This window comes from Mustela nivalis (assembly GCF_964662115.1).
Source record: "Mustela nivalis genome assembly, chromosome: X".
NCBI classification, from domain to species: domain Eukaryota; kingdom Metazoa; phylum Chordata; class Mammalia; order Carnivora; family Mustelidae; genus Mustela; species Mustela nivalis.
The window spans coordinates 1,127,615-1,155,273 of NC_139040.1; the positions used below are offsets into that span (position 1 = coordinate 1,127,615).

A 27,659-nucleotide genomic window follows, 5' to 3' on the forward strand; every position below is an offset into this window, starting at 1 on the left:
CACTATGGTTCTTCAACAGCGGTCACGATGTTTAAGGCAGGTTCTGGACCCCTCTGACCCAAGCGCCCACCCAGGAGGTGGGTACTGACACCGCTGCTGTCCTTTGGGCCCTGGCTACTGTGGACCCCCAAGCCCCACTGCCTGCCCCTTGGGGAGGGTCCTCGGGATAGTCCCCACCCCCAGGGACATGATGCACCTGGTGGGCCCTGCTGTTCATTACAATGATATTGGGAGACACAGGACAAGTTGGGGCATCACAGATGGAAGTGGTCTGGCACCTGGCATGCGGTGCTTGTGGTGCCATTTCCCAAAGGCACGGAGCAGGAAGGGGCAGACTCGGGAGAGCAGCATTTACTTCGCAATGGAACTCACCGACTGGAGGTACGCAAGCAGCTAGGCTGCTCTCACAGTTTGCTGGCACGGGCAGGCGTCCTGCACAGGCCTGGCTGAAACTGGGCCCGGCCAGTTCTGATAGGTTCAGCAGGGGTGCAGGGGTGAGCCGGGCCTGGTGCTTCTAGGAGTAGACACGACAGCTGTAGGCAGCCCCAGACCTTGGGGCCCAGGAAAGCCCGAAGGAGAAACAGCCACCCTTGCCCACCTCCAGGGCTCCTGGGGAACCACCCTGTCTGCGTGTCCCTCAGGGTGTTCACTCCTTCTCTCGCTCCATTGCTGGTTCTTTCCCCCCACACACCTTACCTCTTAATATGAGGAGCTCCAGGGCCCTGTACCCAGACCCCACTCCCCACCATCACTTCCCAAGGGAGTCTGGCCACCTTCATTCCCGTCTCTGTACTTCCCTCTTGGCCCTTTTTCCTGAGCTCCAGGCCACCTCTCTAAGTGACTGAGACAGCTCCTGGCCCTCCTGTAGATGCCTCCTTCATTCCTTCCAGACACACTCCCAAAGCGCCCGCCATGTCCCAAAGGCTGGCAACGCTGGCACCAAAAGACACAGCTCCCTCCCTTGTGGCATTTACATCAGCCCCTGAGCAAGCACATTTCTCCACAGCCTGCCTCAATGAATGCCAACAGCTCTCAGCCACACTTTTAACAACAGGAAGCAGGAGGACACCCGTGTCTCTCAAAACTCTCCCTTTTCGGAGCGCCTGGGTGGCTCAGTCGTTAAGTCTCTGCCTTTGGCTCAGGTCATGATCCCAGAGTCCTGGGATCCAGCCCTGCATCAGGCTCCCTGCTCTGATGGAAGGCTTCTTCTCCCTCTCCCACTCCCCCTGCTTGTGTTACCTCTCGCGTGTCTCTTTCTCTGTCAAATAAATAAATAAATAAATAAAACCTCTCCCTTTTCCATAGGGAATCAGGCAACAATATATATTTTAATTTCTTTACTTGTCAGAGAGAGAGGGTGAGAGGGAGCACAAGCAGGGGGAGCAGCAGGCAGAGAAGCAGACTCCCTGCCAAGCAAGGAGCCCGATGTGGGGCTCCATCCCAGGACCCTGGGATCATGACCAGAGCCAAAACAGAGGCTTAAGCCACTGAGCCACCCAGGCATCCCAAGCAACAATATTTTTGAAAGAATCCAGAGCACTTGCCTCGAAGAATGTTCCAGAGTCTAGGTTCTCCCGATTGCTTCCTCATTAGATTCAGCAAGGAGTCTGCTTCTCTCTCTCTCCCTCTGCACCTCGCCCTGCTCGTACTTTCTCTAAAATAAATAAATAAATCTTTAAAAAGAAACCGAACAGAACAACAACAACAAAAACTTACCAGAGAGCTATATGAATGATATAAAAGTAAAGAAAACAAGATTATAATTTCAGATTATGATCAATGCAATGCAATTGACTGAAATGGACATATGTGAAGAATGTTGCCTGGGGGCAGTATGTTAGTTTGGTGACACAAAAGGCCTTTCCAAGGCGACATGGGAACCAAGATCCTCATGACAAGGAGCAGCCAACCATGGGAAGATTTGTACAGAGTCTTCCAAACATAAAAATAAATGCAAGGGCTAGGGGCAGGCCACCCCTGGTCAGGAGCAAAGAGAAGGCCCCAGGCTGCAGAGAATGCAGGAGCCAACAGATGAGGACACAGAAGGACAAGCTGGGAGCTCAGGTCAGACAGAGTTGGGGTATTTTTGAAGATTTCTTTATTCATTTTTGAGAGGAGGGAGGGGGAGAGGGAGAGAATCAGAGAATCTCAAGCAAACTTCTTGCGGATCATGGAGCCCAGCACTGGGCTGGAACTCACAACCCTGAGGTCATGACCTGAGCTGAAACCAAGAGCTGGCCGCTCAACCGACTGAGCCCCCCAGGCGCCCCACACGTAGGAGCTTTTATAAGCTACATCAGGAGTTCAGATATAATTGCAAGGGCAATGGAAAATCATTTTATGATTCTAAACAGGGATGCGACATAATGTAACATATTAAGAATTAAGAGGTGATTCTGTTGCATGAACAAGCTGTAAAGGCACAAGTATAGTAGCAAACCAGTCAGGAAGCTATTGAACGAATTGGATGGATGGTGGTTCCCACTTGGCATTAGCAATGCAGAGGGAGTGAAGTGGTCTGATGTAGGGTCTGTTTTGAGAGGAGATGGAGCAGGATTTGATGCTCTAGTTCAGTTTTATGTCCTTCCCTAGGATTACCAAGGACAGACACAGAAAACTAATACAGCATCCCAGGATCGATATCTCTTGTCGGATTAAAAAACTGCTTTTTGATTATGGGGGTGCCCGCAGGCTGGTTCGGTGGGTACAGCATGCGACCCTTGGTCTAGGGCACGTGAGTTTTTGGCCCAGGCTGGGTGTCGAGACGACGTACAAGAAAAAAAATGAAAGAAACATGAGGTAAGGTCTCCGCGGGCCTTTTGGGGGAAGAAGCCCCCGCCAAGGAAGTCAGCCCCCCAAAGCCACCACCCAGAGATCATGGGTGTCTACACTTGGGGGTGTTGTGCAGGCTTTCTGGCATCTAGACCGGGCCGTGGGGACTTTTGCCGTTCTGCCTTCTGGCTGTTCGTCTAGGACACGAGCCCGGTTTTCCGCGGCCACTGCTTGAGTTCCGGGGCCCACCCCGTCGCTCCTCGTCCCTCTGGCAGGCTTGCCCTCGCACGGGGGCCACCGGGCCATCTTCCTGAAAATCGCGTCTGAGGCGCTCATCCCAGGGGCCGCCCCCTCGAAGGCCACTTCGGGTTGTCCACCTGTACCGGCGATGGGGCCGGGGCGCGGCTCAGGATCCGTGGTGGGCTCTGTCCCACCTCCCTTGCACGAATGGCTGCAAGGACGTCGAGCCGCACGTCCCCCTTGGGGACCCGAACCCCGGGAAGAGGCAGGGCGGGCAACAGGCCTCGAGTCCCGTGGCTTCCCACGAGGTCTCGGGCAGGGGTGGGGGCTGCGATGGGGGTCGAGCTGAGGCACGACGGGACTGCGGAGGTGCGACGGGGTCACGTGTCACCCTAGGGGGCAGCGTTCCGTGAGGGAGTGCTCGCTGGCCAGCTGGCCACGCCGCCGGGAAGGCGGTCCCGGAAGCCACGGGCCGCGGGGTCAGCTTGGCGGGAAGCCAGCACGCTGCCGGCCGCCGCCCGAGGGAAGGGTCGTGTATGCGCAGGCGCGCCTGGATCCCACGGAGCCCTGAGGGGCGGGGCTTCGCGAGAGAGCGCTCATTGGCCAGGCAGCCGTGGGGCGGGGTCTCCGGCAGCTCCCGGGGCAGCGGACCGGGACTGTGGGAGGCGAGTCAAGGGCCCAGCAGGCTCCGCGGGGCCGGGGCGGGTCTGTGGGGTTGGCTGGGGTGGGGGGCGATGGGGGCTGTTGGCGCAGGCGCTCCGGGCAGCCCGAGTCGCGTCGCGTACAAAGGCGCTGAGCTTTGCGAGGAAGCGCTCGCTGGCTCGGCAGCCATGGGTCCTCCCAGGGCCCGAGGGTGCAAGGGCCCACTGGGCGGGCAGCGACCACAGGCCCGGCGGCCTCCCTAGGAGCCCGTTGGCGCAGGTGCCCTGGGGACGCGTCGGGCTCTGAGACGCAGGGCTTGTGGAGAGAGCCGCGCTTTCCTGGCGGGCCCCCGCCGGGTCGGTTTGGCGGGAAGCGGCCACACGCCCGGCACCCTTTTCCCCCCACACCGCCCCGCCCCTTCCCTCCCCGCCCCGCCCCTTCCCTCCCCGCCCCGCCCCTTCCCTCCCCGCCCCGCCCCTTCCCTCCCCGCCCTGAGACAGTGGCGTGCGCGCGGCGTGGGGGCGGGGCCTCGCGAAAGGCGGGGCGTTGGGAAGAAGCCCCAGTTCCTCCGAGGGGCGGGGCGGCGGGAGCGGCGCCCGGAAGGCGGGGGCGGGGCGCGGCGGCCATGCAGGCGGCAGACGCAGGCGCGGGCGGCGGGGCGGGCGCTGCGGACGACGGCCCGGACGGCCAGGACCGTCGCGGTGGCCGGGGCGGCCCCGGCTTTCCCGGCGGCGCGGGCGAGGCCGCTGCTGCCGCCGCCGGCAGGGCTCGGCCCGTCTCGCGCGCACGGCACGTCCCGGAGCCGGGCGGAGACGCCGCTGCCACGACTGGACGGCGGGAGACCCGAAGACACGGATTGTATCCTGCCCGAGCGGACGGCGGGGCCTGGGCCGGGGGCTGGCTGTGGGCGCCAGGGCCCCTGAGGGACCGAAGGGTCGGGGCGGCCTGCGGGCGGACAGGGAGAGGGGCGGTGTTCACCGGGGGCTGGGGACGGCTAGGGCGGTCCGGCCAGGGCTGGTGGGACAGTGGTCACCGGAGGAGCGGCTGGAGGGTCTGGCCGAGGCTGGTGGGACAGTGGTCGGGGGGGGGTGGAGACTGTGGGAGTCCAGCCCGATTGCTGGTGTGGTAGTAGTCACCGGAGGAGCAGCGGCTGCCGAGGTCTGGCCCAGAGCTGGTGGGACAGTAGTCACTGGGGGAGGCTGGGGGTTCAGGCCCGGGGCTGGTGGGGCGGTGGTCCCCAGGGGAGCAGATGCGGGGGACCGGCCCAGGGCTGGTGGGACAGTGGTCCCTGGGGCAGGCTGGGTGGTCCGGCCCGGGGCTGGTGGGACAGTAGTCACAGGAGGTGGAGAGGCTGTGGGGGTCCAGCCTGATTGCTGGTGGGACAGGAGTCAGTGGGGAGCGGCTGCGGGCGTCTGTCCCAGGGCTGGTGGGGCCGTGGTCACCGGGGGAGCGGCTGGGAGGGTCCAGCCCGGGCCGGTGGGACGGTGGTCACGGGGGAGTGGCTGGGGGGGGTGGGTCCCGCCCGGGGCTGCGGGGACAGTGGTCACAGGAGATGTTGGGGAGGCTGGAGGGGTCCAGCCCGGGGTTGGTGGGTCAGTGGTCACCGAGGGGGTGGAGGAAGCTGGGGGGTTCTGGCCCGTGGCTGGGTTGAAGGGGTACAGAGGGGAGGCAGGGGGTGCTGGGGGAGTTGGGGGGCGGCAGAGAGATGCCAGCAGGGTGCCAATGGCCTGGCTTTAGAGGGACGGGTCGGGGAAGGAAGGAGGGAGAGCCGGGAATGACCCGGTTGCGGGGGAGCGGGGGTGGGGGGCTATGGGCCTGGCTTGGCGTCTGGGGCCCGGGTGGCTGGCTGTGATTAGGTCGGGGAAGGAGGTGGGAGCTGTCTGGAAGGGGACTGGGCTCGTCAGGGGGGCCTGAGAAGGGCGGGGGGCAGGCACAGAATCCTTTGGATGGTGCCTTAAGCCGGTCTCCTCCAGTGCCCTCTGCGTCCCTTTTCCATCCTGCTTGGAGGCGGAGATCGCCTGTGGGTCCCTGGCCCCAGATGCCGAGCCCCACAGAAAGGCTGTCGAGAAGCAGCTCACCGTGAGCGGCAGCGTCCTGGCCGTGTAAGTTCTGGAAGGGGGCCCGGTGGGAGCGGTAGCCGGTAGCAGGCCCGGTCTCCACGGAAGGGGCACTCAGCTGGACACACAGAGACCCTCCATGAACGGTTACTTCCAGGGACAGGGGTGGCGGAGGCTGTCTCGGCCTGCACCTGCAGCCTGGCCTGGGGTACAGGGAAGTGCCTTCATGGGGATGTCGGGGTTGGTGGGCTGGATTTGGGGCGGGGGGCGGCAGAGCAAGGAAGGGGAGAAGCTTCCACCTCCAACTCGGTTGTCTTTTCTGCTCCCTTTCAGCCGCTGGAGAGCTGAGGATCCTCGCCTCCTGCGAGTGTCCGTCCTCAACTTCCTGGACCACCTTTCCCTGGTGATGCGGACCATGCGGCGCTTTGGGCCCCCCATTTCCCGCTAAGCCTGGGCTGGGGAGAGGGGCTGAAGTCTATCCCTCCCGGGACTGCGTCCTTCCCGGGACAGTGACTCCTGTCGTACCTGCTGCCCCTGTGTTAGGAGGGCCTAATCCTCTGAGGCTAACGACCCCAGGGCACTCAGGGCCCCGTTGTTTTGTTTTGTTTTGTTTGCCGCTTAATTGGTAGTTTGTTCGTCAGTCACTGCAGACAATTATACGGAGCTGAGCTGTGCGATTCTGTCTGGGTTTCTTTTCCGCCATGGCACCGCCTTCAGAGGGTCTTCCCTTTGTCCTCGGGGAAGCGGAGGGCAGGTTCTGGGATGGAGATAGGGAGGCGCGAGAGCGGAAATGGGAGAACGCGGCTTCTGTCCTTCTCTGTCCTTCCCTGTCCTTTGCTGTCAGCGGCTCTCTCCGCTCGGTGGAATGTGTCCTTCGTTTTCTCCTGGTGTTTAGATGCTAAACGGAGAATCATGAAGAAGGGGTAATATTTTGCACGTTTCACATGTCCCCGGATGTTTTCCCCACCGAATGTGAACTTTTCCTCTCTGAAAACGCTGAGTGCATTCTCGAATGCATGCATGAAAGATGCGTTCTAATGTCATTACTGAACTTTTAAATTCTCTTCAGCTTTGCCAATGAGAGATGGTGAGTCAGTGGAACTCTGGCGTAAAATCTTTGTATGAATGATGCTTCCTTAAGATACGTTAATAGAGGCAAAATTACTTGGTTAAATGTTTATTATTTTTTTCTATGTTTTTTTAAGATTTTATTCATTTGTCAGAGAGCACAAGCAGAGGGAGAATCAGGCTTCCCACTGAGCAAGGCAGCCCAATGCCGCACTCCAGCCCAGAATCCTGGGATCATAACCTGAGCAGAAGGCAGATGCTTAACCAACTGAGCCACCCAGGCATGCATATTTACTGTTTTAAGATTTTATTTATTTATTTCAGAGTACAAGTGAGGGAGACAGACCAGGGGAGAGGGAAAGTGCCTAAATATTACTATTTTTCTAAAGATTATTTTTTTTAAATTAAAATAGAAAATTACTATTTTTATTAGTGAGAGAGAGGGGTTGGAGGAGGAGAGAGACAGACAGAATCTCAAGCAGACTGCTGCTGAGTGTGGAGCCCAAATGCGGGGCTCAACCCCACAACCTTGAGACCATGACCTGAGCCAGAATCAAGAGTCAGACACTCAACTGACAGAGCCACTCAGGCGCCCTGCTATCCTGCTATTCTTTTTTATTTTTTTAAAGATTTTATTTATTTATTTGACAGAGATCACAAGTAGGCAGAGAGGCAGGCAGAGAGAGAGTGGGAGGCAGGCTCCCTGTTGAGCAGAGAGCCTGATGCGGGGCTCGATCCCAGGATCCTGGGATCATGACCTGAGCCTAAGGCAGAGGCTTTAACCCTCTGAGCCACTCAGGCGCCCCGCCCGGCTATTCTATTTTTTTTTTTAATTTTTATTTATTTATTTATTTATTTGACAGACAGAGATTACAAGTAGGCAGAGAGGCAGGCAGAGAGAGAGGAAGGGAAGCAGGTTCTCTGCTGAGCAGAGAGCCAGATGCAGGGCTCGATCCCAGGACCCTGAAATCATGACCTGAGCCGTAGGCTGCGACCCAACCCACTGAGCCACCCAGGCGCCCCCGGCTATTCTTTTGAAACTGACTCAAGATGGCAAAATTAGGGGCACCTGGGTGGCTCAGTTGGTTGCGCATCTGCATTTGGCTTAAGTCATGCTCCCCAAGTCCTGGGGTGGAGCCCTGCATAAGACTCCCTGCTCAGCAGGGAGCCTGCCTCTCCCTCTGCCCACTGCTCCCTCTGCTTTGTGCATACTCTGACAAATAAATGAAATCTTAAAAAAAAAAAAAGTGTAAAATTCCTCTCCAGAAAATGCACCCTCCTGCCAGAATACAGGTTTTCCACCTTATCACCACTGGCTCTCTGGCCAAGTTTTTAAAAAATTACTCTGCGGGGGCGCCTGGGTGGCTCAGTGGGTTAAGCCGCTGCCTTCGGCTCAGGTCATGATCTCAGGGTCCTGGGATTGAGTCCCGCATCGGGCTCTCTGCTCAGCAGGAGGCCTGCTTCCCTCTCTCTCTGCCTGCCTCTCCATCTACTTGTGATTTCTCTCTGTCAGATGAATAAATAAAATCTTAAAAAAAAAAAAAAATTACTCTGCGGACGCCTGTGTGGCTCAGTCAGTTAAACATCTGCCTTCCACTCAGGTCATGATCCTGAGGTTGTGGGATCGAGTCCTGCATCGGGACCCTGCTCAGCGGGGGTCTGCTTCTCTCTTTGCCTCTTCCCCTCCATCCTACCCCCTGCTCGTGCTCTCTCTCACGCTCTTTCTCAAATAAATAAATAAAATTTGTAAGAAAAAAATAGTTTGCATGAGAAGAGCAAGGAACCCAGAAACACTAGAATCAGAGCTTTGTGGCTGACAGGACTTAGCTCAGCGACGACGAGTGCTGGGACAATTGAGCTTTTCGGCCGAAGGAGTGCACTTTCTAGAAAACACCGCGTCCTGTACGCTTGCCCAGCCCAGGGGTTCCAGCAATCCTTTGGTGGATGTCGTGGGACTTTCTCCATAGGTGATCAGGTTTCCTCAGGATAAAGACAGTTTTAGTTCTTCCTTTCCAATATAGATACCTTTTTGTGAAGAATTTCTCTCCTAGTTGTAGGTTGGACTTTCCCTGCTTCTCTGCGTGCCTGGTAATTTTAGATTGGATGCCAGATATGATCTTCCTTGGGTGCTGTATATCTTTGTATTGCTGGACAGATCTGTGAGCTTTAGTCTGAGATGCTATTATGTGACCATGAACAGTTTGATCCTTTTCAGCTTACTTTGAAGATTTGTTCTATGCACCAGAACAACTCAATGTAGCGGTCAATTTCCCCCCATCACTACTGAGGCAAGACCCTCTGGGTGGCCGGTCTGATGCCTCCTGAATTGTGAGCTTTGCCTTCTTGGCTGGTAGGGACAGCTGTGACGTCCTGTCGTGCTCAAGCGCCAGACAAACTACCTTCCGTTCTTCAAATGGTCGTTACCCCAGCCTCGGGCAGTTCCCTCATGCACTGGCGATGGTCAGTGGTCTGCGGCTTACTCCAGCGGGACCCTCTGAGGATGTGCAGGCTTTCCTCCACCCACCGCTCCCCACATCCTCGGCCCTGCCAACTTGGGGTCCCCGGGCTTTCAGTCCCGCTTCCTAAACTAGGAGTGTCCATTGGGCTTCACCAGGAAACTTCCTCTGCCAAGGATCACAGGGCACATCTCTGACTTCTCCCCACCCAGAGATCGCTGTTCTTCATGCGCCATACCTGCGTTCTTTATGGTGTGTGTTTCATCGAGTCTGTGTGGTTTGTGGGGCTCCTTCAATTAAAGCCCCCCAAATTGGGTTGTAACTCTGTCCTTCGTTAGTCCAGATGCAAGAACAGAAAATCTGCCATTGTGGCACATGGAGACTGCCTGTGCTGCGCGCTGGGGGAAAGAGTGACGCTGCTGGGGTTGGGGGCGAGGGGTGGCGGTGGCAGGGGGACTGTAGTTGTGATGATGATGACAATGAAGACTTGCCTGACAGCAGGCGACAACAGGGGTCTGTCTCTTGTCTTCCTTTTTAAAAATCTTTTTAAAAAAATTTTTTTAATTATTTGACAGAGAGAAATCACAAGTAGATGGAGAGGCAGGCAGAGAGAGAGAGAGGGAAGCAGGCTCCCTGCTGAGCAGAGAGCCCGATGCGGGACTCGATCCCAGGACCCTGAGATCATGACCTGAGCCGAAGGCAGCGGCTTAACCCACTGAGCCACCCAGGCGTCCCTAATTTTAAAATTTTTTAAAAAAGATTATGGGATGCCTGGGTGGCTCAGTCAGTTGGGCAGCTGCCTTCCACTCAGGTCATGATCCCAGGGTCCGGGGATCAAGTCCCGCATCGGGCTCTCTGCTCAGCAGGAGGCCTGCTTCTCTCTCCGCCTCTGTCTGCCGCTCTGCCTGCTTGTGTGCTCTATTGCTCTCTGACCAATAAATACATATCTTTTAAAAAAAGATTATATTTATTTTAGAGAAAGGGAATGTGCACACCAGCAGGGTGGAGGGAACAGAGACGGAGTGTCAAGCAGACTCAGCACAGAGCACAGAGCCCAACATGGGCTTCACCTCGGGACCCTGAGATCACAATCTAAGTCGAAACCAAGCATCAGACGCTCTCCGGACTGAGCCACCCAGGCGCCCCTTCAAAATCAGTTTTAAGACTTTATTGTTTGATACATGAGAAATTCGCTCTTACACCGCTGTCCACTCTGCATCCCCTATTCATTCTCCCAGAATGGTTCTATTCTAGTCACTCGTGGTTTCTTTACCCAAAGGTTAAAAATTGACACATTTAGTCTTGCATTGGCTTAGTTCCCATAACCTCACAGCGGTCATGTTCGAAAACCATCTTCCTTGGCCTCTCTCTTCCACCCGCCTGCATAGCAGACATCCAAGCACTTCCTTTCGTCTGGGCTTGAAGCCTTATCCCAGATCAAGCAGCTTTCTCTTTACCCTTTACCTCCCCTTTTTGTTTACTATGTTTGCAGTCAGGTTTAGTGAGGTCTAATTTCCATCCTGTAACCTCCTCCTCTTCAGGCGTACAGGTCTAGGAGTTTTAACAAATGCAGTTTTGTAACCACCACAGTCCACTGCATTGGCCCCACAGACGGACTGCTGAAGCTGCTGGGTGGCGCTGACACCCAAGGCAGATCACACAACTCTATCACCAACCCTCCCTGGGCTCCCCTCTGACTCAGAGACAAAGAGCCCTTTACAGTGGCCGACAGAGGGGGATGGGACCCAGGCCCCCTCATCTTCTCTGGCCTCTTCCGCTCTCCCCTCCACCTTGCTCCCTCTGGTCCAACCATACCGGCCTCCTCTCCTTTCTCAAACAGGCCAGGCCCACCCCTGCCTCAGGGCCCTTGCACAGGCTCTTTCAGGTCTGGAAATCTCTTCCCCTGGTGTTCCAGCTGGCTCACTCAAATTTCATTCCTGGCCAGTCTATTTGGAATTGCATCCCACTTCCTCCCCTCCTGCATGACTTTAACATGTGGGGGGGGGGGGGCAGGCGGAGAAGAAGTAAGCAGGTGCTTCGGGCTGGAGGCAGTGGGGCAGTAAAGCACTGTCCGATATGGAGGAGTCTGGGGAGTTCTGCACAGAGGGGGACAAGAGCTACTGCTGGTTTCTCGGGTTCCCAGAGCCTGCTGCACTAAGACTAGAATGAGGGCAGGCAAGTGGGACAGAAGTGGAGACACTGGGCATCCAGGCAGGAGCCCAGGGTAGCTGGGACTTGACTGGGGGCGTGGAGGTGGGGAGAAGGGAACAGATTCGGACTGGACCTTGAAGGGAGAGCCACCAGGGCCGGCTGAGGATGGACATGGCCCTCGCCCTCCTCAGAGCCTCAGGACGCCGGCTCGAGTTAGCCCTCCCACCACCCACAGGCCGACAGCCTCCCCACCTGCTTCTTTGCGCACCGACCACCCACTTGCCCCCAGGACAAAGCCACACGAGACTCCATTTTCCCAACACTTAATTAGGAAAAGAATTCCATGAACAGCGACGACAGAAAGCTCATGCCCGAAAAGAGGAGAGAAGTGGGTTTGGGGGCCCAGGAGACGGGGCCAGAGCCCTCACCTCAGAGAAAGAAGAACCAAGGAGTAAGGCACGGCCGCCGTGACCAGGCCACGCTGGGCAGGCGCAGAACAGGGCGGCTGAGGGCAAGGGGTCTGGGGCAAGTGCGTACAGCACGGAGGACATGTGGCAGTAGGGCCGGGAGAAGGAGAGTTCCAGAGCCCCCAGGCCCGCCTCCAGCCTGGGCCCAGGCCCGCTTCTAGTTGTCCTGGCGCTGCCCGCGGGGCCAGGAGAAGGTCCCATCTGACTCTGGAGCTGCGCGGGAGGGGGTCTGTGGCTCAGCTGCAGGGAGAACCCTAGGCCCACCCCGTCACAGTCCATGGGTGGCGCTGGGGGGGGGCGCCCCTCCCTCTATCCCCTGCCCGGCCCCCAAGTGCTGCTGGTGCCGAGATCGCCCCTCCCCCGCTCGGAATGGGCGGGGCCAGCCACAGCGCAGGGGGGAAGGTGCCCGAGGACAGGCCAGGGCTGCTGCTGTCACAGAGGAGCCAGGACGACTCAAGGACAGAAGGGGTGTGTGGGTGACAGCATCCCGGAGAAGGGACACATGGTTACAGATGGGGGTGGCGAGAGGGAGATAAATTAAATAAATAGGCTGTTAGGGGTATAAATAGCGAGGACGGCACAGGCTGCCACAGCACAGGGGCAGGAGGGCTGGGGAGAGCGGGGGGGGGGGGGGGGGGGCAAGAGGGTAGGGGGGTAGGGGGTGGGGGGGGCAGGGGGCAGGGGTATTGCTGCTGCTGGGGTCGGGGGCTTGGTCCTGTCACCCCTGCCCCCACACAGGGCCCAGAGGAAGGCACTAATGAAGGGGGCGCCCAGGTGTGCTGGGGGCATATTGGCCCAGGGAACCCCCGCCCCCGCACCCCCGGATCCAGGGCTCAGCCCGGAGAACAGCTCAGGACCGAGTCGCCCCGTCCCCGCAACCGTTTCTGCCACCCTTAGCTGTTGCTGGACACGAGGCTGATGATCTGTTCCAGTTTTTGTCGTAACTTGTGCTTCCGACAGGAGGCATCTCGGTCCAGAGCCGTGAGAACCTGGGGGAGGGGGGTGTCCCCCCCGGAGCGGGGCTGGCGAGGAGGGGCCAGTGCCCTCCGGCCAAAGCCCTCCTCCCCAGCTGGAGCTCGTCCCTCCCCGGCGCCTGGGCGCGCCCCGTCCTCTCTGGGGGGCCCCCCGGGCAGGGGGAAGGAGGCACAACCCCTCCCCCGGCATCGGTGGGCAGCTTCTCCTGCGCCCCAGAGCCCCTCCTGCTGCAGAACCGGGCTCCCTGCTCTCGGGGGCCAGAGGGCAGCCCCCCCTCCCGAGAGCGGCCCGGATGGCTGACCCCGAGCTCCCCAGCCCCTCGGCACACGCAACTCCAACTCCCACGCCCGCCCCAACCTCTCGCGGGTGGGTTTCCAGAAGGCGTCCTGTCCCTTGACCGGCAGCAGCCCCCGCGGAGCCCCTCGCTCCCTCCTCCCTGACCTCCCCCCTGCCCCGGTGCGCGCCTACGTGCGGCCCTTCCGGAGCTGGGAGGTCGCCCTGCACCTGCCCTCTCGGGGTCCCTCCCGGCCCTCTGGCCGCCCCGCCGCAGTCTCCGTGGTCACTCCCTGTCTCCTCCACCACCTCCGAGTGTCCCAGGGCCCCAGGGCTCGCTGCGCGGGCTGCTTCTCCCTCTACACGGGCTCTGGGCCGCCCTGGTGAGCTCGTGCGGGCTCCGGGCTTTCAGGGCCGGGTCCTGGCTGGAAGGTTCTCATTTCCAGTAATAATACACCCTCAATCTCACATCTCTAATGTTTCCAGCCTCCTGAGGCTGCAGTCACGAAATCCATGGGCCCTATAAGGCTCTAGCCCTGCTCACCTTCTGGCCTCACCCCTCTGGGCACCCCCACATCCACCCATCCCTTCCCTGGACCTTTACTTTTGCCCAACCAGAACTTGACTCTCTGGCCCGTGGCTTCTCTCCTACGTCCCTCAAACCCCAGCATCTGCGGAAAGTGTCCCAGGTGCTGGCCTGGAGGCCGGCTAGGCGGGGCGCCGCGAGCAATCCCAGGGATGGCCTCTAGGCCCTCTCTGTCCCCTCCCACGCCCTGGAGCTCCCTTACCCTTACTGAGCCCCCCACTTTTGCCACCAAGTGCATGTTCGGGGCCTAACAGCTGGGCGCCTGTGGAACTGGCACACACCTCCTGGCGGTACTTGGTGACGTAGAAGTAGAGTTCGCTGAGCGCGCTCAAGATGTTGAAGTCACTGGCATGGAGACGCGACTGCTCCACTAAGTAGGCGTCCATATCCTGGTCGCTAATGGACGCCATCTTCGCGATGTCCCGGTAGTACCTGTCGGAACCCTGACTAGGTCACAGAGGCAGGTGCCGCCAAAACCCCTGACCTGGCTCTCAGGCCATTCTCCGGGCCTTCTTCCTAAAGCCGACAGGGCTGGGGAGAGGGCGGGGTGGCAAGCGGGCTCTCTGGGCTGCCCAGTCAAGCTCCCCTCCCCCACAGCACACCTTCCCTCTCCCCAACCCGCCCCAGGCCCACCCAGCAGGGGGCTGCAGGGCCCACCTCTCCACCCAGCTTTTGTAGTTGGGGATGTCCTTGGCATAGAGCAGCTTGTTGGACGGGGAGTCCTTGCCCAGCCGGTGCTCGGACGTGGAGCACGAGTCCATGAAGGTCTGGGCCACCACGGATAGGCAGGCGTCCGTGATGCTGCTCTTGTGGATGTCGAACACGAACTGGGGGTTCTTGATTACGTTCACCCAGAAGCGCAGGGGCAGGCTGGGGAGAGGAGCAAGCGCCTGAGGCCCCCTCCCGCCAATGCTCCCCGGCCAGCCTGGGCATGGCCAGGGTGACATAGTGAGGTTGGCCGTCCCTTAACTCCCCGCCAGCCTTCTTGCAGAGAAAAACACGAGTCCATGGCCTTCCATCCTAACCCCATGGCCAGAATCCCCACCTCCCCTGCTGCCGCTGACAGCACCGTGGCCCCCCATCCTGCACCACCCCGTCTTGCCACCCCCCGTCTTTTAACACCCTCCCTGCACAGCCCCCTGTCCAGCGGCAGTCCCCTGTCCTATGGCCCCCCCATCCAGCACCCCCCAACACAACCCTCCGTCCTGCGGCCCCCCATTTGGTACCCTCCCCACACGGCCCCCCCATCCTGCACCCCCGCCCCATCCAGTGTCCTCCTCGCACTGCCCCCTGTCCTGCCGCCTCCCATCCAGCGGCCCCCCTGTCTGGTGCCCTCCCCGTGCAGACCCCCATCTGGCAACCCCCCATCTGGCACCCTCCCGGCTCGGACCCCCGTCCTGCGACCCCCTGTCCTGCTCCTCCATGCGTGGCCCCCCATCTGGCGGTACCAGTTGCTCTTCCAGGTATGGCGCACGTCAGGGTCACTGATCTGGCGCTGGTCAGCCTGCTCGTCCAGGAAGTCGAACATGTACTTGATGGCCAGGGGCAGGGCCGATCCCCGGTGGGCCGTGCTGAATACCGTCTCAAAGAGGTCGTCCACAAACTTCTGCAGCGTGCCCTGCAGGGGCTCGGCAAGAGCACAGGCCGTGACGGGGCCAGGCCGGGACAGCCCCGCTGCAGAACCAGGGCAGGGGACAGGGGCCTCACCCAAGACAGGCCCAGCCTCAACCTCTGGCTGGAAGTTCCTGAAGCAAACGCCTGAGAAAGGCCCAGCCGGATGCGACCAATCCCGTGGCCTCCCCCCACCCCGCCCCAGGGCAGGCCAGGCCCACCACAGGGCCAAGGCCAGGCTACAAGTTGTCTGGGCTCAGGCCATGGTGGCTCCCAGCAGGCCTGCACCTTGGTGGCCAGCAGTCGCGTCAGGTAGATCTCCGAGACCATCTTGCTGCCGCGGTCCCCCTCCCGGTGGTCAGCGTGGTCATGGTTCTTCACCAGGTGCCACAGCTTGGTGCCAGTCTCCTGGTCGGGCGTGATCATGGGTGCCCGAGAACGGAGGCTGTCGGGGCTACTGGCCGTGCGCAGCAAGCTCTCTGGGGCCAAGGACAGGCATGCCCCTTAGGCCAGCGGTTCTTGCCCCGCTCTGTCCTGGGAGCCCAGCAAGTGAAGGGGCGGCCTGCCTGCTCCCACTGGCCCAGGCCCACGTCTAGGCTCCACGAAACTCAAGGCCTCCCAAGGTCAAGGCCTGGGGAGGCCACCAGAAGCGAGCCAGCCCTGCAACGAGGGGGCCCCCCATGATGGCTGACATGGCCTCGAAGGGCACAGAGCCGGCAAAGGCTGCCACGCAGAAGGCACCTACCGTAGCGGCTGAGGGAGCGAGTAAAGGTGAAGGAGTTGGCCATGTTGTAGGCGGATACTTGTTTGGGCACCAGTGCCACCAAGGAACCGTCTGTCACCTGGAAAGCCCGGAGACAGAGGCAGGCGGTACAGGAGGCTGAGGGGCCAAGGGCCTCAGCCGCCACCCAACCTGACCCTGCAGGGCGCACGGGCAGAGGCAACTGAGGCACCACGGGCACGGACCATGACCACAGGGGCAGGAGAAGGGAGGAGCCAGTGCCCGAGCTCCTGTGTCGTCAGGACGGGGCCATGGCTCCCAGGTGGCCCTGGGGATGAGCAGGCCCCCTGCCCCTCACCTGGTAGTGGGCCAGCGAGTTGACCCTCTTCCAGTCACACTCGATCTTGGTGGTGACATCTTCATCCTGGAGGATGATGCGGGCCATGCGGCCCTGACGCCATTCTGCAGGCCACAGACAGCCCGTGAGGTCCTGCCTGGGGTCCCCCCGGCCCTGCACCCACTCCCCTCCAAAGACAGAGCCCAAATGGGGGTGTGAATGCCAGCCGGTGTGACGCGGCCACAGGGTGGGGGCCAGGAAGAAAGGAAAGGGCCGCTTACCTAGGTCCATGTCCTCAGCTCTGGGGCGCTGGGAGTACGGGATGCCCTTGTACACGGCGTCTAGCAGCTTATCTTTGGCTTGGGTGATGCTGTCACAGTTGAGAACCTTCACTGGGACCTGAGTGCTGCCCTCGCTCTCCGGGAACAAGCAGTGCAGGGTCTGAGAGTGGGGGGCACCACGGGGTGGGTCCTGGGTGAGGCTCCTTCCCCTGTGCCTGGATCCCAGCCCACCTGGACCCCAGCTCACCAGCGTCTTGTAGTCAATCTGCTGCCGGATGAGCTTGTCCTCGCTCAGAGAGTAGCGGGCCTCGCCCGTGATGGCATCAATGGGGCCCTTCTCCATCTGCTGCTTGATGGCGCAGTAGAGCAGGAAAAGCGGCTCCCCGGCACACTCCTGCAGCCAGGGTCGGGCACCCGGCTCGCCACCTACCTGCCAGCTAGTCGCCTCCCCCCGTCCCTGCACCCCATCACCTCTGCCCGCCCCTGGCCCCATCCCCACCAGTGCACCTTCAGAAACTTGTGCAGCAGGAACGTGAACCAGTTGGTAAGCATCTTCTCGGCCACCGACTCGGTCCTAGGGCATAAGGGGCACTGGGCCAGCAGGCAGAGGGCAGCCTGGACGGGGCCTGCTCTAGCAGGGGTGGGGGGCAGGCCGGGGGCGGGGCTGCCTCCCCTCCCAGTACCTGCGCAGCAGCAGCTTCGGGTGGTTCCTGCTCTCCAGGTTCTTCTCGATGAGGTCAGCCAGCAGCTGCTTGAGCAGCCCCGTGGCGTAATCCAGGCGGCTCTGCAGGACCACCATGGTGAGCGAGGCCACGGTGCCACGGTCGCGCATGGAGAAGCTACTCTGGGCCTCCAGCGTGTGAATGAAGGTGAGCACGAAGGCGCGGCTGTGCAGTAGCTGCCCGAAGAGGCGCAGGGCCTTCTCGACGTGCGGGGGTGTCTGGGAGGGACGGGGAGTCTCAGAGAGTGTGGGGGTCCACCGAGGGGACAAGGAGTGGGCAGGCAGGGCGGGGACTCACATCCAGCTCCTTGAGCACTGGATGGGCCTCGATGCCCGGGAAGAGCACGCGCACGGCGTACGTCCGGTAGTCCAGGAACGGGATCTGCACGCCGTCCATGTGGCTGGTCAGCTCGTTGATATCGGTCTGCAGCTCCGCGAAGGCTGGGAGGGGCAGGGAAGTGGAGTGAGCAAAGCAGGGGAGGGGCCCCCCTCCTCCCCGCCCCCCTCCCAGGGCCCCCCCCACCACGCCCCCCGGCCCAGGCACCTTCCTTGCACTCCAGAGCCACGCGGGACTCCAGGTTGTCCATCTGCAGCTGAAGCCGCTTGAGCGTGCGGTCTGCGTCCTGGGTCTTGCGCTTGTAGGCCACCAGCACGGCAGTGATGGCCAGCAGCAAGAGCCCACCGCCCGCCGCCAGGCCCACCATGGCCGGCAGGGTGAGCGCCCGCTCGGCCGTGATGTGCAGGGTACCCAGCCAGAACTCCAGGCCGCCCACCAGGACCTGCAGGGACCAGCGCGCCGTGAGCGCACCCCCACGCCCACCCCACGCGCCCCTGGAGGCCTCCCCTGTCCCTACCCACCATGACAGGTTGCCGGCCTGTCTGGCGCGGAGAGTCACATAGGAGCTGCGTGTCGGAGACGGTGAGCGCGCACGGCTGGCCCCCGATCAGCACCGTGTAGTTGAGGCGGGAGGTGCCGGCTGCTGCAGGGATCAGATTCTTGCCCTGTCGGCGTGGGGGGGAGTGACACGACAGGGTCGCGGCTGTGGTTCCCCACCTCCCCGCCTCTCCTGGCCCCTGTGCCCCACTCATACCTTCAACACTACGTGGGAGCCGGGTTTGACATCCAGGACGCCAGAGGGCCCGAGGGGCTCAAAGCTGGGGTCCGGGTAGTAAGTGAAGGAGGACCGATTGAGGGAGCGGGCCGTCTGCACATGGTCCAGCAAGAAGCCGAACTCATCGGGATGTTCTCCCTGGGACTGGGGTTGCGGCCGTCCCAAGAAGATGCCGGGGGCCTTACACAGCATGGCAGTGTCGTTGATCACCTGGCAAGTCTGTGGGGACAAGGGAGGGCAGCCCAGTGGCTAAGGCCACAGGGGGCAGGGGCGGGTGGGGTGGGGGCGGGGCGGGGCGGGGCCACAGTGGCCGGCACTCACATTGGTGGTCTCGATGCCTCGGTACTTAGCCCGGACCCGGGGCTCCTGGACTGTCAGTAGGTGGGTCCCACTCACAGTGATGGCAGTGCTTCCACTGGGAGTGGTGGGGGGGAGGGTCCTCAAGGTTAGGGTTAGGGTCCTCCCTCCCCCCACTACCCCCAGCCTGGCCCAGGACAGCTACCAAGGCTGCGGGGGGGCCGAGGGCCTCCTCTACCCAGGGCGCTGGGTGGATGCCAAGGAAAGGACTGGGCCCCCTCTGCCGATGAGGGCTTGGGCTCCCAGGAGGTGTAACCTGATGCCCGAGACTCCGGCCACCAGGCAAGGCCCCAGAACAGCTCAGGGACACAATCCCTGACTGCCATCAATGCTCCTCATTTTTCCTAGGGTCTTACTTGATTATGCTCCAGGTGGGCTCAAGGCGAGTGACAGTGGGGTCCTGGGTGTAGGTGTAGAGGACTCCAGGGCTGGAGATGTTAGCACGGTCGATGGCCAGGGTGATGGGGGCCTGGCTGGGGCCCAGAGTGGACACGGGGGAGAGGCACACGATGGCCTCGGCATCCCTCCTACATTGGCAAGCAGGGCGCTTAGGGCAGGTAGCTCAGGGCCGGGACCCACCCTGCCTTGTGACCCTACAAAATGCCCAGGCTGAAGCTGACAGGGCCCTGCCCACCTCACAAACTGGCACTCGCCATCTCTCACGGTCACAGTGACCCTGCTGCCGGCATCCAGAGAGCTCCCGGAGATGGTGAGCCGTGTGCCCCCAGAAGCGGGGCCCCGACTGGGACTCACGCGGTCAAACGCTGGTGTCTGTGGGAGAAGCACCCTTGAAGGGCAGCTGGGGGGGTACTCAGCAGGAGTGGGGGGTACGGGACAGGCATCTCACGCACCACGAAACTGTAGAGCTGCTCAGACTGCGTGCGAAAGTCAGCCGAGCAGTCACCCACGCAGAGCTCGGCGGGCCCGGGCGGCGGGCTGGGCACCAGTGACTCCTCCATCTCACACACGATCCTGGGGGTCCGAGAAGGTCAGGGCCAGCTGCAGAGGGCCCAGGGCTCAGGGCCCCGGTGCGCACGCGGCCACACTCACCTCTCAGCGCTGATATACTCTGAGGGGATGGAGTTGCAGCGCACACCCGCAACCCGCAGGCCCACCTCTCGGTAGCTGAGGCCCAGGTTCTCGCCCACAATGGTGACCCGGGTGCCTCCCTCCTTGGGCCCCATGAGTGGGTGGATCTGCAGAACAGGAGGAGAGGGGACAGGGTGAGCCCAAATTGGCAGGTGCCCAACCGAAAGAAGAGGGCAGGGGGGACTGACCTGGGCAATGCGGGGGTGGCTGCAGCGGGTGCCCTTCTGGCTCGGGTGCATCCAGTTGGTCTTGGGGGCCGGGCAGTGGGCCCGCAGCTGGCACCTGTGCTCCGAGATGCACCAGCCACAGTTGAAGCGAGGGTCAGCCTTGAGGCAGAGGCCGCAGCTGGGCCGCTGCGCCCAGCACTTATACAGGAGAGCTGTGGGCAGAGGGCACTGCTGGAGAGCAGCCGTGCAGGGGCCCAGGGCTCGGAGGACCCCGATGAAGGGTCCCCCCACATACACACCATATGCAGCCCCAGCTCATAGCAACTGGGCCCCAGGAAGCGAGCTCACCAGCCCCATCCCACCCCTCACCTCGGAAGGTGGCAGGCTTGTCGATAGGAAAATCTCCATCCCAGACCACAGAGAAGTCCAGCTCTGTGTCACCATACTCGTCACCGTCATAAGAGTACTGGGAGAGAGGGAGCCGCGTGAGCCCCCCCCCCGGGGGGGGGGGCTGGCCTTAGCCCCGCCCACCCCGAAGCCCACGCCCCCCGCCCCGCCCCGCCCCCTCACTCTGCCTGGCCCTGGGCCCCGCCCGCACCGAGGTGTTCTGGCACTGCACGCTGCTGCTGTTGAAGCGCACGGCTGGCACCCGCTGCTGGCGCCCCTGTACCCGGACCACGCACTCGTAGTTCTTCTGGCCCGACTGTGGCTGCGGCAGGTTCTTGGCCCGCAGGGTAAGAGGCTGCATGACCCCCACTGGGATCAAGAGGTCCCCGCTGGGCAGGATCTCAGGGCACCCCTGAGGGGAGAACACCCGTCAGCCACACACACACACACACACGCACGGGGTGGGGGGGGGGACCCGGGGGGAGTCTCCGGGAGAAACCCGGAAGATCAAAGGCAGAAAGGTCAGAGAGCCCAGCCCCCAGGCGCGCAACATCTCCCCCTGCCCCCGCCTCACCTCAGGGCTGTGGACCCTGCCCTCCTGGAAGGAGCACTCGTGGGGGTGACTGGTACACACGTGGCGGTACTTACACCAGTGGCAGGGGTAGGGGCTGCCCACGCAGGACACGCACCTGGTGGGGGAGAGGCTTAGGAAGTCAGAGGACCGGGCCTGCCCTCCTACCACTCTCCCCCAGGCCCGATGGGAAAACGGGAGGGAAGAGGGCCCAAGGGCCCACCCGAAGCCCACAAAACCCAGCAAGGGATGAAGAGATGGGGGGACAGAGGTCAGAAAGGCCAGGACTCACGACTGGAGTGCGCTACAGTTGTAGAAGACGAAGTCGACCCCGGCGAACTTGACCCCCGTCTCCCTGGACAGCAGCTGCAGCCGCACGGTGCGGGTGGCCCCTGCAGCGAGCCCAGAGGTGGCCGTGAGCAAGCCCGGGACGCAGAGTGCCCCCAGCCCAGAGAGCCCCAGCCCACTGACCATGCCCCCGGGTGAGAGCCCGGAGCTCCTGGAGGGAGGGCGAGGGGCACTGCAGCTCCCCGGAGGGCAGCAGGACGGCCTCGCTCTCTGTCACCTCCTCAAAGGCACAGCTCACGCCCACGCTGAGGTCTGGCACGTTGCGCATGGCCACAGTCAACTGGGGGAGGCAGAGGAGTCAGAGTGCGGCATGCGGCATGCGACCCCCCCACCGCCTCGGCCCACGCACATCTGCCAGGCCACTCACCTGCACCCCGGGGGAGGTCACTGAAACGTTGTTGGGCCGGACCCGCACCTGGACACACTTGCTCAGCTCCTCAGCAAAGCCGTGTGGGGCTGAGGCACCCGGACAAGCCCCTTCGCGGCAGCATCTGCGTGGGATCAGGCCAGAGCCTGTGATGCAGCCGCCCCAGAGGGCCCTGGCCAGGGAAGTCGTGGAGGTCTGGAGGGAAGAGGGGCCAGCTGGCCCAGCCCACAGTGCCAGGCAACAGTGTGCTCTGGCCTCGTCCCCTGCGATCCGAGAAGTGTCCCGGAGGATGGAGGTTCTGCTCATTAGTTGGATGAAATAGAAGGGGAAGGAGGAGGAGGCCACAAGGGCATGACCGGGAGAGACGGGCACGTGGGCAGCCCACAGGGCGTCTAGATGACTCGTCTCTGGAGCAGGGCCTCCCCAAAGCCACCCTCCCCACTGGCCCCCTGCAGCCACCCTCACCTGTGCTGCAGCACACACCAGCCACAGTGGGGGTCCCCTGAGCCAAGGCAGGCCGCACAGCTTCCATACTGCTCACAGGTCTCCACTGGAAGCTGGCTCACCTGGGGACAGCCGTGTCAGTACCTGCCCAGCCCCCCACCCTGCCGCCCACCGCCGCCCGCCACAGGCCCACCTGCTTCTCACTCAGGAGGTAGATGTGCCGGTGATCAGGGCTGAAGAGCAGGTCCCGGAGTATGGGGCTGCCATCCACCACAGGCACTGTCTCGTAGAGGTGGGCGTACTGGGAGCCATCAACCCGGACCTGGGCCACGAGACAAGCCAGCCGGATGTCATAGCTGTGCCACATGCACCCAAGGCATCCTCTTATCAAGCTGCAGCCAGGGCCTGGAGGGGTTCGGCACTCAGCCTGCCCCCCAGCCCCCGCCCCCGGCCCCCATGGGCAGGGGAAGGAGGGTTCAAAGGCCATCCCTGGAGGCCACTGGGGGTGTCTCAGCCAGTCAAAAAGGCCTCCAAGAACTAGAGATGGAGAGATTCATGGTACCTAGGCCTGGGGGAGAGGGTGGAAGAGCTCAGGGTGGGGGAGGGCGTTTTGCGGGGTGACCTGTCCTGGAACAAGAAACTGACAATGCTTGGACTACTAAGCACTGTTCTGGAGACTTACTGAGAGGCACACCTGAGATGGGGCGCAGGGTGTGATTTGGGAATGATTCCTCCCCAGCGTGGTTTCAGAAGCACATGAGGGCCCAGGAGGGGGACAGACTGGGCTCTCTTTACGAATCTCCCCCACCCTGCCCCATGTTCCCAGCCCTCCTGGGGGCAGCACAGGGCCAGCCATCCTGACTCCTGTCCCTTCAGAGCACAGTGGAGCTCCCAGAGTCCATCTCCCCCTTTCCCATGACCCTCTGTTCCAGAATGGAAGCAGCCCCAGAGCCCATGAGGGGACAAGAGGGCACAGGCTCAGCGGGGACGGGGGGGGGGGTGTCACAGCCACATTTCTTCCTCATTCATTCAGCAGAGGACTCAGCAACGATGGCTAGCAAGGAGGCCCCAGGATGGGCCTGTGCTGTGTTACACGAGCCAGCCCTTTAGGCCATGGCGGGCACTAGCATTGCTGAGGGTAGAGTGTGACTGGGTTCCTGGGGCCTGGTCTGGGCAGTCCGCCTCCCCTCCCTGGGCCCTGCCCTGTCCGGGGCCTCACGGCACATGTTCTGGCCCCGGCCCCCAGCCTACCTTCTTCAGACTGCCAGTGCGCGTGCCGATGAAGACCACAGAGTGCTGGCGGTAGGTGTAGGCAGCCACGCTGGCCATGCCATCGCTGCTGTCAGCCAACAGAGGCAGCCCCTCGATCACGTGCAGGCCCCCCAGGGGCTGGTTCAGCACCAGCCCACAGAAGTTTCCGTTTATCTGCATGGGCTGGTGAAACAGGAGGGGTGCAGTGAGAGTCAGAGTTGGGGGACAGTGGCTAGGCGGAGGCCACGTGACCCCATATTCTGGAAGGAAGCAGAACTGGCATTGGCTCCCCACCAGCCAAGACCAACTGTGGGCCCTGGGACCCTGCGGGAAGTCAGAGGCGGCTAGAGCAGCGGCCGGGGGGGGGGGGGGCGCGGGCGCTCACCGTGTTGATGCAGGGCAGCTCCTTGTTGAGCAGCCAGGGCAGGGCCAGCGTGCCCTCCCCACGGTAGCAGGACTGGATGCGGCGCCGGATGTGGGCGTTAATGGTGCTGAGGGTGAAGAGGCAGAGCACGGTCTGCCGCGGGGGGCTGGCCCGGTTCTTCTGGCCCTGGGAGAAGACGGTGAAGAGCACGTCCTCATCAGGCGGCACACCCAGGGCCTGGGCCAGCAGCAGGCCGGGCTTGGCCAGGTGGGCGCTCTGCACCAGGCGGTACTCCACGCCTCGCCAGGAGCAGCCGATGGGGAACTCCACATACGAGTAGAACTCCGAGTCCCCGGCACACATGCGCACGATCTTGGACGTGAAGAACTTCTCGCCTGCCGCGTCCAGCAGCGTCTGCTGCGTGTCCAGCTGCAGCGTCAGGAAGTACACGAAGGAGGCGCTCACGAAGCCGTAGATGTAGTAGATGTCGAAGGCGGGGTACGAGGACAGCGTGTCTGAGGGGATCTTGATCTGCGAGGACACGAACTCGTCCTGGTATACCTGGGGAACAGGTGGAGGGGGCAGCGTGGGACGAGGGCCCCCCCTGGCCCCTGTGGTCCTGGGAGCCCCAGCCGCAAAGGCCACCGACTGCAGGGGAGGGGGGAACGGCCTGCATCCTGGGCCCTCGCCCGTCCTCCCGTCCCCACCAGCCGCTCGTCTCCTCCCGGGGTGGGCCAGGGGCGGCCCAGGGGGAAGGCAAGGAGGCCAGCGGTAGCCGATCTCGGGAGGGCCGAGCAGAGACACCGGGGCGCGAGCGCCCGGCACCGGCTTGAGAGGGCGCGGGCAAGGGGCTCACCCACCAGACTGAACATGTCACTGCTGTCCTCGTCGCTGATGAGCTTGCGGGAGCTGAGGGTGGGGAAGTACTCGGACTTGCCGTCCACCGCGGTGCCCACGAACAGCTTGCTGGGCCCCTGGTCCTGCTCCACGATGACGCCAGCCATAGAGTCCGGCTCCTGAGCCCCCGACAGGTAGTGCTCCTTGCGGTGGTGGGGCTCGCCCAGCTTGAAGAGGTCGTCCAGGCGCAGGAACTGGCAGACGCCCTGCCACACGCTGCCGCAGGCCACCAGGCGGCGGGCCGCGTAGTCCACGAGCAGCAGCTTGTTCACGTTGTCCGCGGGCGCCAGGCGGTGCGCGCACGCGCGCATGCTGGGGGGCGGGTAACAGCGGGCATTGTCCTCCACGGGCCCCGTGACGTGGGCGCGCAGCTCGGTCAGGTTCGGAGCCAGCTTGAAGACGCGGTTCACCGCACCCACAAATACCTCCCCAGTCACCCGGTGCACCGCCAGGTGGGTGAGCGTAGTGTCCGTCACCAAGAAGGCAGGGAAGGTCCTGCTGCCACCCACGGCCCCCGCCACGGCAGGCAGGAACAGCAGGAGGAGGCCAACAGCAGGCATGGCTGGCAGCTGCACCCAGGGGCAGGCCTGAGCAGGGAGAAGCAAGGGCAAATAAGAGGCCTTCCCCCCGCCCCCACCTGGCCCAGGGCTCGCACCCACCCACAGACTGGAGTCCCAGATGGTGACCGTGGCCCGGTGCGAAGGGCCTCCACCAGGGCGCATGAGTGAGCAGCGAGCACAGGCGGGCTTGACGGCCATCAGTCACCCCCAGCCCCCGCTGGAAAGGAGCCAGGAGGCCTCCCCTCAACCAGGCCACACCCAAGGGGGCAGCAGAGCCAGAGGCTGGGAGAGGCAAGGCGGGAGGCCTTCCCAGAATGAGACGCCAAACACAGATCCTGGAGCTGAGGGTGGCCGGCCACAAAGAGCCTCCATAGGCAGGCCCCAGGCCACGGAGACACCCCATGCCCAATTTGGGGGGAGGGGAAAGGCAGAGAGTGAACAATCACAAGTGTGTGTGTTGAGGTGGGTGGGAGGGCCACCTCCCCAGAGTGCCAGCGCCACCAGGAGGCCCAGGTCAGATGTCTGAGGCATCAAGGTCTGAGAACAGACCCAGCGACCGACCTCACATCCCTGGTCCGGGCCCCAGCTGCCTCCTTGCCCTGAGGGCCTCCCTCAGCGGACTGTCCGGGAGCCTGCTGTCTGGCTACCCACAGCAACACAAAGCCGAGTTGTGCCTGTTCCCACAGCCACGCGCCCAGACAGACATAAGTCAGGCTCTGCTCAGGCACAGCCAGACAGATGGCCCAGGCGGCCCTGTGCAGCTCTCCCTCCAGATCCAGAGGTTAGTTGGGGAAGGGGAGGTGTAGGGGGGGCAGAAGGAGCCCTATGGAAAGGAAACAATGTCCCCCAATACAGCAAGGCCTTAGGGAGATAGGGTGGGGGCCATAGGGACAGAGCCCAGCTTGGCCAGGTCCTCGCCCCCAGGCCACACCCAACTTCTCTGCCAGCTCCGGGCAGCAAAGCCAGCAGAGCAGTCTCGTGGCAGCCAATGGGGCAGGGCTCAGCGCTACCCTCCCTGAGCCCAAGCCTGAAGTGGGACACAAAGTATCCAGGTTGGGGGAGGGGTGCAGGGAACCAAAGTAAGAGAGCATATAAGACAGAAAAAGAAAAAAAAAATGCATTTGCTAGAACAAGGAACAGGCCCTGCCTGAAACTGCCGACTTTCAGCTCAGACTGATCATCTCTCTGGGGCTCTTTTGTCAGGTCTGCATCCTGGACCCCTAATGCAACAGCCAGAGAAGAAAGGGAGGCGGGAGAGAAGGGGGGGCACATCCCACCCTAACCTCCTCCACACCCCGCAGGAATACAGGCCTAGGAATGGAGACCTGGAAAGGCAGGACGTGCAACCCAAGCCCCCATCCCAACCTCCACCTGTAAGCGGGAGCCTCAAGCATCACAGGTACACCCAGCGGCTCTGCAAAGGGACAGCCCCTCCCAGAGATGCGCCTCCAGCGCCCCGCTCCCCGATGCCCCTCCCCGTGCTGCTGGCCTGGCTCGCCCTGCTCCCACCACGGGCACCCCTCGGCCGACCCACTAGTACCTAGTGGATGGAGGCGCCGCAGCAGTCCTTGGAGGGGTCGCTCCTCAGCCACAAAGGGTCCCCATAGGGCAGGGGAGCTGGGCTCAGACGGGCGGTCCTTGCTGGCGCTGGGCCCGCAGGACCAGTCAGGCCGGCGCCCGAGATGCGAGACAGAGGCAGGGCCTGACCCCTTCAACACCCAGCCGGCCGAGCCCTGGGCCGCTGAGCCGCTTGGCTCTGAGCGGGCGGCGGGAAATGGAGGCCACCTACCTACCTGTCCCTCCACCGCCGCTGGCTCCGGGTGGCCGCCTGCCAGCCACGTGGACGCGCACCCCGAGCCCCACACCGGCCCCACTCGCGCGCCCCCGCCGCCGCGCCCCGTGCGCGCCCCCGCCGCGCCCACACAGTGGGCAGGCCCGCGGCCGCCAGGGCCTTTTAAACCCGGACCGTACCACCGCGCCGGCCGGGGGCGCCCAGGGAGAGCCGGGCGGCCGGGCGCGCGGGCGGGAGCCGCTCCTGCTCCTGGAGCCGCGGGAAACCCTGCGCGCCACCCGGGACCCCAGGAACCGCCCGGGTCCCCGCACAGAGAGCGGAGCCCCCCTCGCCCCGCACAATGGCCGCGTCCGCGAGACGCGCCTCTCCCCCACCTCCCCGCCCGCAGCCTCCCGCAACCCTGGGACCCGTGCGCGCCCGCGCCACACCCCCTCGGGCCCCGCGCGCCGCCGCCGCGCACAGACCCCGCCCCGCCCGGGCGCCCCGAGGCGCGTCCCGGGCCACCTGCTGCAGGTGCGCGGCCGCCCCCGTGTCCACCTGTCAGGCGCGCACCGGCGGAGGACGGTGCGGTCCTTACTCGGGACACCGTCGCCCC

General features: G+C 62.6%; 2 protein-coding genes across 3 annotated transcripts; one reads left to right on the forward strand and one right to left on the reverse strand.

Annotated features, from left to right (window-relative positions):
* Window positions 1–4,264: 4,264 nt before the first annotated feature.
* On the forward strand, window positions 4,265–6,386 carry LOC309856808 (EKC/KEOPS complex subunit LAGE3-like). The gene is made up of 3 exons (XM_082718426.1): window positions 4,265–4,512; window positions 5,628–5,756; window positions 6,045–6,386. Exons 1-3 carry the CDS (start codon window positions 4,280–4,282, stop codon window positions 6,157–6,159), a joined length of 477 nt encoding a protein of 158 aa, XP_082574552.1. The 5' UTR covers window positions 4,265–4,279; the 3' UTR covers window positions 6,160–6,386.
* Window positions 6,387–11,693: 5,307 nt separating this feature from the next.
* Window positions 11,694–26,928, reverse strand: PLXNA3 (plexin A3). Of its 2 annotated transcripts, none has more exons than XM_082716920.1 (33): window positions 26,813–26,928; window positions 24,676–25,299; window positions 23,837–24,376; window positions 23,452–23,634; window positions 22,394–22,522; window positions 22,222–22,322; window positions 21,757–21,880; window positions 21,513–21,669; window positions 21,334–21,433; window positions 21,045–21,159; window positions 20,682–20,882; window positions 20,453–20,549; window positions 20,105–20,295; window positions 19,878–20,023; window positions 19,679–19,799; window positions 19,462–19,598; window positions 19,184–19,354; window positions 18,792–18,885; window positions 18,450–18,689; window positions 18,217–18,360; window positions 17,903–18,137; window positions 17,657–17,799; window positions 17,321–17,577; window positions 17,145–17,211; window positions 16,885–17,031; window positions 16,638–16,797; window positions 16,378–16,481; window positions 16,044–16,140; window positions 15,587–15,777; window positions 15,136–15,305; window positions 14,345–14,557; window positions 13,969–14,119; window positions 11,694–12,842 (listed from the first exon to the last, which is right to left on the reverse strand). In XM_082716920.1, the coding sequence occupies exons 2-33, from the start codon at window positions 25,270–25,272 to the stop codon at window positions 12,747–12,749; spliced, it is 5,619 nt and encodes a 1,872-aa protein (XP_082573046.1). In that variant the 5' UTR covers window positions 25,273–25,299; window positions 26,813–26,928; the 3' UTR covers window positions 11,694–12,746. The 2 variants fall into 2 exon arrangements, with proteins under 2 accessions (XP_082573046.1, XP_082573045.1); XM_082716919.1 differs by having other exon boundaries at window positions 12,628–12,842; window positions 21,757–21,928.
* Window positions 26,929–27,659: the final 731 nt, after the last annotated feature.